The 16,347-nt window shown below is 38.5% G+C and overlaps 1 protein-coding gene across 1 annotated transcript in view; it reads left to right on the top strand.

Moving 5' to 3' along the window:
- LOC131680863 (protein apterous) overlaps positions 1-16,347 on the top strand; it is a 268,007-nt gene that overhangs the window by 204,519 nt on the left and 47,141 nt on the right. Inside the window, exons 5-6 of the mRNA XM_058961578.1 lie at positions 7,951-8,124; positions 8,251-8,504. Coding sequence (XP_058817561.1) covers positions 7,951-8,124; positions 8,251-8,504 — 428 coding nt within the window. The remainder of the gene's footprint in view (positions 1-7,950; positions 8,125-8,250; positions 8,505-16,347) is intronic.

The raw sequence follows: 16,347 nt of genomic DNA, 5'->3' as shown, positions 1-16,347 counted from the left end.
AAAAACAAATATTATTGATTGTCCGTTGGATCTCGTGCGCAACTTTTTATTGCGAGGGGAGACCTTCTTTTGCGGCTCGCCTACTGCGTCATGGGGACCATTTAATTCTCTCCTGTCCTACACATCAAGGTCATCATCGTTAAAAGGTGCTCGCGACCACATGTTCTTTCCAGCTTCTTGCACTTACGGGTGACCAATGTAAATCCGTCGTCATTGTTATTATATTCTTCACCGATGTTGCTAGCAAGGGTTTTTGGGGTGCTGGATGCAGTTGTCATTATGGACTGAACAGCTGCCACAAATTTGGCAACCGTTTGTGGTTCGGGTATTGGTATTGAAAACTCTTTTTTGGGTTGGTTTGCCGTGGATGCGTTGGCAATCGGTAGAGATACATTCTCCTCTGTATCTTCCGCCCAAGGTTGCCCGTGCTGCGCTGTCTGATTACAATACTTGCACGTAGGAGTTTTCTCCTCATGGGTGCATAAAGTAATTTGATTAATAGTAGCTTCATGGGTTTTGAGTTTTATAGTCAAGTGGGAGGGGATATGTCTTTCGATCCGCATCCTCACCACAAGAACACCGTTAGGTGTACTCGGGAAGAAATTTCTCCAGGTATCACGTATAACGGATTCTCCTTCTCCGTATTGCGACATGTACTTTGCGAGTAGATCAGGAGGGGTACGTGGTCATAGGTCATGTAACTTTACATCTACATAGTCTTTTTCTATATACACGGGAATCTTAATTCCAACTTTATCACTTTGAGCCACTTGATTCAAGTTGTTCTGCAAAACGAAACGTTCAGCTTGTGCTAACGTGTTGAATGATATGAGTACTGCATTGCGAAGATGATGATACTGTAGATACATAACCTCCTTGAGCTTAAACTGCATCTTCACGTTCAGCAGGTAATCCACTTCACGAAAACTCAATCTTATTGAACAGAATTTAAAGTCAACGACCGCTGTGTCGGGTCGGAGCAGAGATTATTCGTCAACTTTACTCATGATGGCAAGAATAAATTAAAAGTTTCCTTTGTTCTCGAGACAGTGCATACTGGATCGAGAGGTTGCTAGTTGTTGTTCACTTGGTTCGATTGTACGTCTGACTTGGGCAGAAGTAAAAAGTAGACTGGTTAACTCATGATGTTGTTCATAGATTTAGGAACATTAGTTCACGAAATCAAAGCATTCTAGATATTTTCTCGTGAATCATTTTATGAAGCTCGGAATTTTATTCATGAATGCCTTCAATTCTCGTGAACTAATTCATGATTCCTAATACATTAGTCACGATCCAATATCCGTGCTCGTGAAATAGTTCACAAAATTATGACGTATTTTTCATGTATTCGTGAACTGGTTCATGAATCCTAGTATAATAGTCACGACTTACCAATCATGCTCGTGAAATAGTTCACAAAATCATCAAAAATTGATAATGTATTCGTGAACTAATTCATGATTCCTAATCTGTTAGTGACGATTCATTATTCATTCATACTCGTGAAATATTTCACAGGGTCATAAAATATTGTTCATGTATTCGTGAACTGGTTCAGGATACATAACATAATAGTCACAATTTACCATTGGTGATCGTGAAATAGTTCACGAAATCACAACATTATTCATGTATTCGTGAATTGGTTCATGATCACTAGTATACGTCTGACAATACGTGCTCGTCAAATAGTTCACAAAATTTTGACATATTATTCACGGATTCGTGAACTAGTTCGAGATGAACGCAACGCTTACGAAAACAAAAATCGATAACACACACTCACACACAACAAGCCTTTGTTAGTATTTGGTTTCGTATCAATGCTTACGAATCTCATAAGATTCCCTTTTTTCTCCATCTTACACCTTACTTTTCCCCCCACCCACCCATCCATCACACGCAATCTCGTCGGTGCTGCTGTGCTGCACTGCATTTTATTTTGTTCAATTCTTTTCTCTGCTGCTATAAACAGCTCATGATCTGAAACTCCTAGTCCAACCGTCCGATTCCTAGATTAGAGCCGACAAACATCTATTCACTAAAAATACCTCTTTACAACCCATACCATGACGACATGTACTCGCTCAGTAGTAAAATGGCATATATACGCTTCACACTAATGATGAGTGAGATAATATCGTTTGGCTCCCCGTCACCGCGCCGGTATTTCAGTATCGACATTGACGCCTTTTGCTTTGTACCACTTTCCCGCTGTATTATTCTGTTTGTATGTATGTGTTGGGAACTAAGTCTTACTAGAAAAAAAAGATAACGGGTAGCATCTGAACCCGACTCGACAAACATCTACTCGTTAAAACGCCTATTTACACCATAGGCCATAGCGACACATGATGGGTAGCTGTTCGAATGAGCTATATAAACATCTCATCATTGTAGCAGCGATTACATGCGGGGCAGCATGGAGACGTTGGTATGTGTTCTTCAAGTTTTCTCTGTACTGTGTCTTTGTTTTGAAAACTTCAGTCACGGTTTCCGCAAAGTCACTACCAAATCGATTTTCTGTACGTGAACTAGCTCACAACTTTATGAATATTATTCATTAAACCAAAGGTTAACTCATGATGTTGTTCATAGATTTAGGAACATTAGTTCACAAAATCAAAACATTCTGGATATTTTCTCGTGAACTAGTTCACGAAACTCCGAATTTTATTCATAACTCCCTTCAATCCTCGTGAACTAATTCATGATTCCTAATATATTAGTCACGATCTAATATCCGTACTCGTGAAACAGTTCACAAAATCATGCAGTATTTTTCATGTATTCGTTAACTGGTTCATGAATCCTTTTATAATAGTCACGACTTACCATTCAGGCTTGTGAAATATTTCACAAAATCATGAAATATTGTTCATGTATTTGTGAACTGGTTCAGGATACCTAACATAATAGTCACGACTTATAATTCGTGATAATAATTCATTATTTCTAGTATACGTTTGACAATTCGTGCACGTCAAATAGTTCACAAAATTAAGAATTATCATTCATGGATTCGTAAATTAGTTCATTAGGTACATGATTTACGATATATTTTGTGTGATTTAAGATATATTCCTTATCATTTTCACTTTCATGGAACATGGTAATGAAATGAATGGTAATTAAATTTAAGATAATATTCGTGGAATCTTTTTTGTTCCATGCACTTTTTCATGAAATGTTCAGCTGCTAGTAATAGCAGTAGATATTAGAAAACTATTAGGGCCTCGAACATCGTTAATCATTTGATAAGGTTCAGCGTGATGTTTTGACAGAAAACAAAAACTGCGTTTAGCACCACAAATCGAGTTGGTGTTCACAGTGTTCACACTTCACAGAATAAAACTGCTCATATCTTGAACATTAGTCACATTTTGCCGCCTGTCAAATTGAAAAGTAAGCTCCGTAATAAATTATCAGGACAACGTGAATAGAAATTACGAAAATTGTGACTAAGATCTTGAAATCATAAACCACACTATTCGTGATAAAAATGTCAAAAATCGTAACTAGGATCCTGAAATCAAGAACATAAATAAACATAAATCTCTACTCGTGATTAAAATATCACGACAACGTAAATAGAAATCACGAAAATCATGACAAAGTTTCTGAAATAATGAACATAAATCACATTACTCGTGATAAAAATATCAAAAATCGTGATCAAGATCCTGAGATCATGAACATGAATCACTCTACTCATGACTAAAATATGACGATAGAAATAACGAAATGCGCGACTATGATCCTGAAATTATGAACGTAAATCCCGCCAGTCTGACAGAAAAATCCGATAGTAAACTCATGAATAAAATAGCACGGTGACGTGATGAGAAATCACAAAAATCGCGAATAAACTCCTGAAATCATGAACATCGTTTGATTGTCGGCTGTGTATTCCCAAATTATGAACAAGAAGCTTAACAAAAACTAAACATGTCTAGGGATCAACAAAAGTAACCCAACCAAAAATTCGGATGTAACGCCATGTATATATTTGGGATGAACTAGTTTTTTAGAAACACAAATAGTTTCACGAATACGAGGTTTATTATTCACAATTTCAGGAATTAAGTCACGATTTTCGTAAATCATTCAGTTCACGAAATCATGATCTTTTGTTCGTAGTTTATGAACGGATTTTTTCCGTACACGGTTGTAGAAGACACTCCCAGCATGCTTGCGACATCTTGGACGGAGAAGCTGGACTTCTACTGGAAACAGATGGCATCTCTATTTGTTGTTTCTGCAGCTTCCGAATTTTGATTTCCATCCTAACTAGTCTTCCTAAATATCGACAAACGTTTTCCGAACAGTTTTGTAATGTTGGTGACAGTTAGGCGGGTGAGTAATTTGGATTTCCGTGAACCGTGTAACCCGTCAGGGAAACAATTTAGCACTGGTTGGAAATATACCCTATTCGTGCGTACTCTCTCTGTAGAGTGTATTGTTTATGAAAATTTATGCTCACCGCTGTTTCGATACCGTTCACATTTAGTTTGTAAATTTTTGTATAGTTTCACGTTTGTGAACGGTTTTGTGCATGCAGATAGGTGTAGTAATTTTTGTTTTATGTTTGTATATAAGAAACATAGGGTTTAGGTAGGTCACCGCTCTCCTCTTGCTGTAAAAGTAACTGCTAACTATGCTGTACCATAGCAATGACAGCTATGTGGTGGTTTGTTTTATTGGTGATTGTTTGGTGGAGCGAAAAAGGCGGCCATCGAGATCAGTTAGAAAATGACGAACCACGGTTAAAGACAGACGTCCGTTCACCTTTTCGGGACAATTTTCCGCCACTACTGAAGTGAAGTAGTGTGACGGTCATTAAATCCGTCGATGAGTGCCGCCCCGTGGTTCGGGCACACGTACAAGTGTGGTGCAGGATCGTCATAGTGGAACGCTAAACGTGAAGGAGCCACTCGCGTTCCCGGCTAATTGTTAAAGATCCGAAGCATTTCCGTTCTCACTGTGGAGGATCAGTCAAACGAGCCAAGCTCTCCTCCACAGTTAATTGCCAAGGAGAACGAAGCAGGGCGGACAAAGCTTCCCCTGGGAAGTTTACTGTGGTAACTTCCGGGATCGTTTACGGAGAGTAGACGATCCAGCGATTCGTCGCCAACGTCGCTAGGGAGGTTCCAACAAAGGAGCCAAGCTCACCTCCCTAGATAACCGTAAAAGATCGCTGCCGGAGCAGCCAACGGAACCCGGACAAGTACGCGGTCGTTGTTGTCCCGGCCTGCCGGAAGGAAACCGCCCGCCTTCCCTTCACCAGCAGCATTGGGATCCCGCATCAGCACTAGTGGAGAGTAGGAAATAAATACGGTAAATTTAATTTATTTGTTTTTCCCTTTTTGTTTGTTGTGTAACGAAAATCCGAAATTCCGGTACAAGCATCTAGGCCGCCCTGAAAAGAAGGGTTCGCTGGGCAAACAAGAACGCGAGTAGTGGGCTTACCGCTACTTACCACCGCGAACAAAATTTTGCTCCTGTGAACCTCTGCTTTGATACCAATTTCACAACTTAAGAGAAAGTGTCAAAATCGAACAGTAGCCATGATGCTACACACATACATCTATAAAATTTGGCGTGTATAGATTGTTTTGATTCACAATGAAAAAAAAATACAATAAGTTGAAATTGGCCAATTTTTGATCGTAAAACACCCTTAAGTAGCATCATGGATACGAATATTTATCCACAGGTGCTCAATATCAGTACTGTTGGCTTTTTCTCTATTTCGACGGTATAAGAACACCACCACCTCGTGTTTTTGCAGTGCTTCCCGATCAAAATGAAATTACAAATAAAAAGGACTAAAAATTACAACAAGTAACAAACCGAGATAGTTTTGGATTTTTTTGTCATGATCTTTTGCTATGCATTGACTTGCTGGCTAGAAACAACGTTTGATTTCAAAATGTCTCACCTGCAAACAGAGCTTCTTCTATTGCGAGCATCGCATGTTAGAATTTCTCCCGCTTCCTCCAGCAAATTCCTTCTACAGTTAGGTTTTATTCCCTTTTGCATAAATGTGGTTTTGAACCCTTTTTCTTTCCACGGGGGAATATTGCAAATTAAGTTGGATTCAATGCACATAATTGTTGTACCAAAAACAAACGATTTTCCACCTTCACTTATATGATTCAATAGGTCATATATTGTTCAACCATCGACATCATTGAACAACTCAAAGTGCGTATTAGCTGAATGGTGTTGAGGTGATATTTGATGGGATACGGTGTGTTGATATATCGTGGAACATTATTTCCACATGATAAAAAAGTAGAAAGGCGTGCTGCGTCTGCTTAGTGCCCCAAAGCTCTGTAACCAACATACGCGCACAAAATTTAATTAATTCAAATCGCTGATACTCCGTGTTGCTCTGTAAGAGCAATGGGGCTAAAGAGGCAGACTATCGAGTGCTCGGTGCGTTTGAGAGATGAATTCTGCGTTCAATACTCGCGGTACAGTAGAAAATGAAGAAAAGTTGCAGAGTCCTGAGCTACGAGTTGTATCAAGTTTACAAACATATTAACATCTGAAGGCTGGTAGATCGCGGTAGATTGTAGTGAGCTGGATATGTAACATGAATGCCGGAAGGGAGGCTTAGCCGAGAATCTGTAATAGGTCTTCGTTTTTAGAGCAGATCCCGCACTCGCTGGCTATGTGAAAGTGAGGTAGATGAGCGTGCGGCGGTTGTACAAGGAGACTGGAAATTTTGTAGCTCAAGATCGAGCTACCTGGATGACTGATTGACACCTGAATTGTTTGGCTACACTATTGTCGTTAATCAATCCACCAAATTGTCTAAATAAAATTTCGCAGATACCGTGTCAAGCAAACGTGTTCGAGAAAGAAAAAAAACCTGTTCAAATTTTTGTTTAAGTGTATGTTGTTGGGTGTTTATCAAAAGTAAATTGCAGAAATGTGGCGAAACAATCACTACCCCATCGGATTCGGAGAAATTAGTGAAAAATATGGTTATATTACAGCGACCCGATGGAAAAGAATTACTCAGCGAAATGTCTAATAATCCATTTAATTTTTTTTTGAAAATATCTTGAATTTTTCCTTTTAAACATTATATAAGACCAACAAAATTATACCTTTAGTGCTATTGTATGTTATCTCCTCGTGGAAAAATGACCTATTGTTGGTTGTCTAATTCTAAATGAAACAGACTTTAGGAAAGAATTTATTTTTTCTCAGTCGATTTTTCGGATTTGAATTTTTCTCTGGTTTACATTAAAGATTTTATTCGCTACACCTGATCGAGATGTTATTAACGCACGTTGAATAAGTTACTCAACCAACTACTTTTTAAGTAGCAGAACTAAGACCACTTACCTTCACTCACTCGAAAATAAAAACTTTTTCTGTGACTGTCTTTTGAAAACATCACGTATAAACCACCAACAGAACACATGTTCTTCGACACACAAATAATGGTATTCCCCTGACGTCAAACCCGTAACGTGCATATACGGCAAAAAACGCATCACTAGCATTCCGTCTTCACGGAAAATTTATTGCTTCGACCCGCGCAATGTGAACCACATATTTCAAACACAATTATTCATATTTCATGTTTGGCGTCGCGGGCTTCTCAGTATTCCGAGTGGGTATGAGCGAGCAGTTATGAATCGGTCGGGAACGCCCCCTTGTCTCGTAAGTCATAAAGCCGGGAACCTCTCGATCGTTTCTGCTTGCCACAGTCCGGAACGGTTCGGAAAATGTCCCATCCCAAGGCAGCACCCCGCCAGAGAAGGGGCTAAAAGAATAGGAAGTCTCATGCCGAATAAAAAAAACTAAACACTTGTTGCTCTTCCACGAGACCGAGGACTGAAATCACATGAAGATTAATGACTCGGTTATTGCATTTTTTTGTCTTTCATTCTAAACGGTTTTTCGTTTATTTTTCTGTATTTTCAGAGTATTCGGCTCGAGACGATGTTCGAAATGTCTGGCTTCAATTAGTTCCTCCGAGTTAGTTATGCGAGCTCGACACCTAGTTTTCCACATACGGTGCTTCTGCTGTGCGATCTGCAATACCCTGCTCAACAAGGGTGACCACTTTACGATACGGGACTCGGCGGTGCTTTGCAGGTAAGGTTGGACCTAGGGACGTCCCGATGTACAAACAGTCTCAATATCGAAACTCAAATATTAAAAGCATAACTGCTGATCCGAAGTGGGTATTTTTCATTCATGATTTCCTATTCTCTCACGCAGATCCCACATAGACATCCCACTGGACCCGGGAGCACCCATCCCACTGGCAATGCAGTGTCAGTACCCGAGCCAGTACGGTAACTCCCCCAGTGCACCGTTGAGTCCGAGCGATTCGACCGGAAGCAGCAAGATGCCACCGGCCGGTTACTTTTCGCCTCATCACGCCGTTTCCGCCCTGCCTCAGCAACCCCGCCAGAAGGGACGACCCCGGAAGCGGAAACCGAAAGACATTGAAGCGATGACTGCTAGTTTAGGTGAGTTTACCATCTATACCATCATCGTGGGCTCCTCCGCCGTGTTTGCTTCGCTTCGTTTGCTCTTATAGATTTACATGGACCTCCCCGAAAGTGAATTTCGTGCATAAATAAATCGCGGGTTGTGCTTCTGCCTGGCCCCGGGAGTCACGCTCTGATCGGCGAGCGCAGATTAGACAAATGCGCCGTGTGTTCCAGAGTCGCCCGGGAGTGAGCAAACTGGTTCGGAATGGAATATTTATTAACCATTCGTGGACTTTTGCAAGGTATTTGTGAAGGAGGGGGGGGGGGTGTTGCAATATAGACTCACCTGGGCTTATGGCAGCAGTTGGAGAAATAAATAAATATATAATGTGTCGTTCGTGACGGAGGGAAATTTTTGGCCCCGCTTGCTGCTGATTGCTATCGATAATTGTTTCAACGGCAATTCGACCTTTGTTGGGGCTGGTTTGTTTGAAGTTAGTGTTAGGGTAATTGTACATTATACACATATTTTTTTATGTGATAATTTGTTATATATTTCTATACTATCGATCATTGGCGTGCGCAAGCGAGGGGGGGGGGGGTCTAGGCTATAGCCACCTCTTGAATATTTCGAAATATTTAGAAAATGATCAATACTTTTAAGAAACGTATATAAGTCACTCTCTGCATGTTTAATATAGTTTTGGTATTTCATGTATTTTTGGAGCAAGTCAGTATAACGAACTATTGGCTATAGCCTCTGGAATCCTTATCAATGGTTCGTATAATTCTTGAAGTTCCAGACTAATTTCAGATAACTTGAAGGTGCTGAATTTGTTTCATTCCACTAAATTGCCATTTTTTAGTTTTAAATTCATGGACAGATGCTTTCTCTTCGAAAGTGTTCCGTTTCCATTTGGTCGAATGAAAAAGATCCAAATCCTTAAGTTTTATTTGGGATATTTTTGCAAAAAATCTTGATTTCTCTTGTTTAGTGATAATCCATGATGATGGAAATAGTGTGCTGTATAGCGCATCATTGTAGGAATACAGCGCAATACTTCCGACGTGGATCAATTGTTTATAACCAGAGAAAATACGATTGTCGCTGGGTGGATTTTCCAGTTTTCAACTGCAACCAGAATAACTGCCACGCTAATGCTCAATATACAATATGCTTCTACCCGTACCAGCGATAAGCTAACGACAAATGGCAGAAGCTTCAGTCTAGTGTACATAGTCTAAAGAACTTTAGGAAATCTTCAGGTACCTTCATTCTCGCCGTGGTGATACGTCGAGATGAGTAAATCGCAGAAGAGGTATGCTCAGTTTCGGTCGAATATGGTTGTCGTTGATTTTTAGTATATGTATACGCGAGGTGGAACATTTGCTGAAGACGAAAATGAAACTTAGGCTTACGGAAGTTAGTTGCATCAAATTAACCACACAACAATCAACAATCTGGCCCAAGTAAAAAGATTGTATATGGACGAAGGAAAAATCGAAGTACGACTAAACGATATTCCATTGTGTACTTACAATCTAGCCAATTTGATGCTGATTTCGACTACACATACACAACACACATTTTCTACTTCTAAACATGGCACAAATAGATGAATCCATAGGATATAGGTTGGGTAATTTGGAAGCCATTGTTTCGGCGAAATAAAATATGGAAAATGTTTTTTTGGCATTCCTGGTTCACACGCCCTTTACGACCTTTATTGACCTATAACCGAAATGTTTACGGGCCTTCCTCTAGAACAGATTCCGAAACATTTTCTAAATAACAAAATTGCAATAATTTTAACGATGTTCGTTCAAACGCAGGCTACGGTCTAGCTGTTACGAATTACTTTTTTCATCGATTTTTTTGAGGCAGTAATGCTCTTGGTGGAATATCGATAAAAACTATTTGCATGGTAGTCTCGTAGTTAGTATATCGATTGCCTTGTACGCAGCTCACCTGGGTACAATTCATAACCCTGCACATGGGGAAAGATTTTTTTCCATTTGAAAAAGGAGTGAATGACCCCAAGATTCAAATCTATAATCGAAACAAAAAAGCAATAGAATAAGTGCAAATTTGACGTAGATCACATGAGCAGTTTGACTAATGTGGTGTGTTGAAGCTGGTATCACTTCAACTCAGCCACTCTGTGCAACCAAAACCAGCACATAACCATCACATGATATACCATAAACGACTGCATAATCAATGTCTGCGAATCAGTTAGCATCAAATACTCACTCACCGATCGTGACCAGTGCCTCCAAACCATCAACCAGCACCTCAAACAAAGAAGCAAACGCCGAAGAAGATGTATGTGTACAATCACGCGAGAGAAGCCTTGTAGACTGTTTTAAGGCATTCTAAAAGGATAGATTGCGCCCGGATTAAAGAGCTTTAGTTGTCGTTCTAAGATTTTTTCGAAATATAAGTTTGTGAGTTTTGAAAGTAAATCCAAATTGTCGCTTAAACATATGCAACTGAAAGACGAATAGATACTATAGAGTGATCAGTTACAAACTTAAACGTCCGACTCTTGAGAGTAGGTCTAGCAGTTAATCCAATTTATCGTTCTATATCGTCATTATGTCGTTTCTCTTAGTTGTCAATATGCTGCAGTGGCTGCAATTTCAAATATAAATATAACTACAACCACAACTACAACTACAACTACAACTAGAACTAACAACTACAACTACAACTACAACTACAACTACAACTACAACTACAACTACAACTACAACTACAACTACAACTACAACTACAACTACAACTACAACTACAACTACAACTACAACTACAACTACAACTACAACTACAACTACAACTACAACTACAACTACAACTACAACTACAACTACAACTACAACTACAACTACAACTACAACTACAACTACAACTACAACTACAACTACAACTACAACTACAACTACAACTACAACTACAACTACAACTACAACTACAACTACAACTACAACTACAACTACAACTACAACTACAACTACAACTACAACTACAACTACAACTACAACTACAACTACAACTACAACTACAACTACAACTACAACTACAACTACAACTACAACTACAACTACAACTACAACTACAACTACAACTACAACTACAACTACAACTACAACTACAACTACAACTACAACTACAACTACAACTACAACTACAACTACAACTACAACTACAACTACAACTACAACTACAACTACAACTACAACTACAACTACAACTACAACTACAACTACAACTACAACTACAACTACAACTACAACTACAACTACAACTACAACTACAACTACAACTACAACTACAACTACAACTACAACTACAACTACAACTACAACTACAACTACAACTACAACTACAACTACAACTACAACTACAACTACAACTACAACTACAACTACAACTACAACTACAACTACAACTACAACTACAACTACAACTACAACTACAACTACAACTACAACTACAACTACAACTACAACTACAACTACAACTACAACTACAACTACAACTACAACTACAACTACAACTACAACTACAACTACAACTACAACTACAACTACAACTACAACTACAACTACAACTACAACTACAACTACAACTACAACTACAACTACAACTACAACTACAACTACAACTACAACTACAACTACAACTACAACTACAACTACAACTACAACTACAACTACAACTACAACTACAACTACAACTACAACTACAACTACAACTACAACTACAACTACAACTACAACTACAACTACAACTGCAACTACAACTACAACTACAACTACATCTGCAACTATAAATGCAAATGTAACAACAAAATATAAATGTAAATAGAGTAAAGTGCCTTTTTTCACCATACTAAGCAGGATGCCACTATTTCACTATTTCATTAATTTCTCGGCATACAATCAATGAAATGCGAAAAAATTTACATCAACAGTTTTGCTTTGTTGTTAAGAACCAATGTAATAACACAAATGTGCTGAAAACAGTGAAATTTTCGTGTTTGAGTGCAACGAAAACTCGAATCTAGTGCCCCTATTGTAGCGCTATCATTTGACTCAATGCGTTAAACAAAGATAGCAGACACTGTTCCAGGCCCGTGCGCAGATGGGGGGGTTCTGATTTTTATACGTTTCTCATAAAAGAAAGGTTAAACTTTGAAGATTTTTATGAGACCTGGAAGGCCGAGTATTGTCAAAATCGACTCAGCTCAACGAATTGGGTAAATATCTATTATCAAGAAGGAATGGCATTGGTTGGTGGTAGTGTCGGATTGGTTGGAAGTAGGTAATCTTACTGACTAAACTTAAACCTCTTGTATCTTGCCATCCTCATCCATCCGGGGCCACTGTTATACTGAAAACCATTGTTCCTAAAATCTTGCATAGAGTACCATGAATTCTAAAATATTTACATTTTTTCGTTACGAAAACAGGACTATGAACAAAAATTGTTTTTTAATTATGTTCAATTTTGCTTCAGTAACGCCCTCATCACGCTTTTATTAGTGGAATTATTAGTTTTTGTGTTGTGAAATTCAATCACGGTTTCCTTGTCATTACCAAAACGATTGTCTATACGTGAACTCGTTCACACCTTTATGATCATTACTCTCAGTTGACTCATGATGTTATACATGGAATTTTATTCATGAATCCATTCGATCCTCGTGAACTAATTCATGACTATATATTAAACACAACTTATCATTCGTTCTCCTGAAATAGTTCCCAAAATCATGAAATATTATTCATGTACCCGTGCGTACCCGTGCAATTAATCATAAAATTATAAAATGTTATTATGTCGTTAATTGGTTTATTTTATCTAGTATAGTAGTCACAAGTAGTTACCATCCGTGCTTGTGAAATAGTTCACAACGCCATCAAACATTATTCATGTAATCGTAAACAGGTTCATGATTCCTAATATATTAGTCACGATCTAATATCCGTGCTCGTGAAATAGTTCCCAAATTCATTACATATTATTCATGTATTCAGGGACTGGTTCATGATTTCTAGTACGTGATGCACGATCTATTCTGCGTGAAGATAGCCCTAATCATATACAATTTCATGGAACATGCTAATGAAGATTTCATGTGAGCTAATTTCTCAAAATTAGTAGTAGTCGTGGAATCATTCTTGTTCCGTGCACTTTTTCCTAAAATATCCAGCTGTCAGCGACCAAGAATATGTACGAGCTGTAGATATAAAAAAATTATTGGGACCATTATCGAAAACTGTGCTGAGCGCCTCAAATCGTGTTCGTAATATAATTTACAGAATAAGATCCCGCGAACACTTTTATGGTCCAGTTCACCTTGTCACGTTACTCCGAGTAAAAAACCGATAGTAACCAAAATATACCAGTTCGCGATAAGACGAAGAGAAATTACGAATACCACGACGAAACTGAAATCATGTCACATTACTTCACGTGTCAAATTCGAAAGGTCTAGAATAAAATATCAAGGTAAGATGAACAGAAATTACAAAATTCGTGACTGAGGTCTTGAAATCATAAACATAAATCACACAACTCGTGACAAAAATATCAAAAATTGTCACTAAGATCCTGAAATCATGAACATAAATAAACATTAACCCCTACTCGTGACTCAAATATTACAACATGAACAGAAAATATGAAAACCAAAGTTCCTGCAATCATGGATATAAATCACATTACTCGTGAATGAAATATTCAAAATCGTGACTAGGATCCTGAGATTATGAACATGAATCACTTTACTCTTGACTGAAATATCACGATAAAGTGAATAGAAATTACGAAAATCATGACAAAGATCCTGAAATCATTAACATAGATCCCGCTATTCAGAAATAAGAATCCTGAAATCATCAAAATCGGCTGTGTATTCCCAAATTCTGAACAAGACTCATAACAAAAACTAAACATATCCAGCGGACAACAGTAACCCAACCAAACATTCAAGTGTAACGCCATATATATAGTCGGAGCGAACTAGTTTTGTAGAAACACAGATAGTTTCATGGATACGAGGTCTAGTATTCATAATTTTAGAAACTGTCACGGTTTTCGTGAATCGGTCACGAAATAGCGATCTTTTCTCATGAATTTATGAACGATTTTTTTCCGTGTAGGCACAACTTCAGTGGGGATTGTACTCTAGCTCTTTTTATTTTTGTGTTAATCGTTCATGTTTTTTTTTTTCCAATGATGCTTTTTCTTGCTTACTGTCCAACCCTCTCGGTATGACTGACCTGCGCAGGTCTGCTGCAAATATCGTCACCTGTTGAGACACCGATCCGGAGGTGTCGACCATAATGATTTACATCTCTTTACAACTACCTTCCCAGGGTTTCTTATCCTTCTTGGTGCTACTCGTTCCTATTCATTTGATAGCTGCTGCTGAGAATTTCTCGGCGGCGGTATTTCTGCCAATACCGATAACCATTTTCGCGAGTTATTTAGCTGTCAGTCACTTCGACAGAGAGATCATCGGTTGTAAAATTTTTGCAGATAACGATATCTCGATTTTCTTTGACATCATGCTTTATCCTTAGATCCCGTTGCTAGCTCGCTGACTTGCTGTGTAGCTGATCTACTCACAACTAGTGTGTAATATCGAAACAAGCCGAAATTTGAACCGGCCCAGAGATGCCGACCAACATAACTTACATCCCTTTCCAGCCACCTTCGTGGGGTTTCTTCCTTGGTTTTTTCAACGACTTGTTTCAAGAGTGATCGAGCTCGAATGACACTATATAATTTCATCCCTGAACAGGAAGTTAATAAATTTTTAAAAGTATTTCAAAACCCTCATGGGAGGGGTTTAAACCCCTAAAACCCTTCCGTTGCGCACGGGCCTGCACTGTTCTAACCAACGGCTTCAAATGTGTAGGGTGATAATAGAAACATGGCGAAAATGGGCTTATCACCCTACATTGGGGTGGGCATAGCGTAGTTTATAAATCTATTGCCTTGTACGCAGCTAACTTGGGTTCGATCAGAGTTAAAAATAATCGAAGCTCTTTTCTGACGGCTGAAAATGAACCTGTTGCGACTCGCGGTGAGTAGAAAAAATATAAATACAGAGTTAAAACACGTTATAATAATTAGCAACAAGAAAAATGTCATCAAGATAGCGTTAAAACACGTTTTAACTCGTAGTGTGAACGTAGTATTATTCATTCAGTTGAATATCGTACAATATATTCATTACACTAGTTATCTAGGAAAATGTTTTCAAATGCCGATAAAGCATATGAAACAACAATCATCATCGCTTTCATTGTGCCAGGGCCTGCTTTGATGCGTTTGATTCGTTGCTGCACGGTCGCTTCGTGTAATAATCGGAGCCGAATGAAAATCTGCATGGATCAATGGCCGGTTTGTTCGTTTGACGTTTTCAGCTGCGTCACTGAATATTGAAAATGAATGCGGCTGAATATGATCAATTTTCATTCAATGAATTTGAATATTTTTAACTCTGGGTTCGATTTCCAACGCCGAATATGGGGTTAGAGATTATTCTTAAAGAGATATTACTAACCCGAAAACAGAAGCAAATGACCTTAAGGTTTAAACCTCTATAAACGAAATAAAAAATACATAAAAAATGCAAATACAAATACAAAGCCAAATGAAAATACAAAATCAAAGAATGTTTACTGCCGCTAGTACCGGGTCCAAAATCGTGGTCAGCGGCCCATTATCGAAAAAACACGATTTTGAGATAATAGCGTTTGAAGCTTCAAGTCAATATTGTGCAATGTTAGATTCAGTTATATTCGACCTACGTAGAGTCATCTATTCTGGAGCCATGCTGACCATCTTTTGAGGTCGCAG

Source organism: Topomyia yanbarensis, chromosome 2, assembly GCF_030247195.1.
Source record: "Topomyia yanbarensis strain Yona2022 chromosome 2, ASM3024719v1, whole genome shotgun sequence".
Lineage (NCBI taxonomy): Eukaryota > Metazoa > Arthropoda > Insecta > Diptera > Culicidae > Topomyia > Topomyia yanbarensis.
This window is presented reverse-complemented; position numbering and strand designations above follow the sequence as displayed.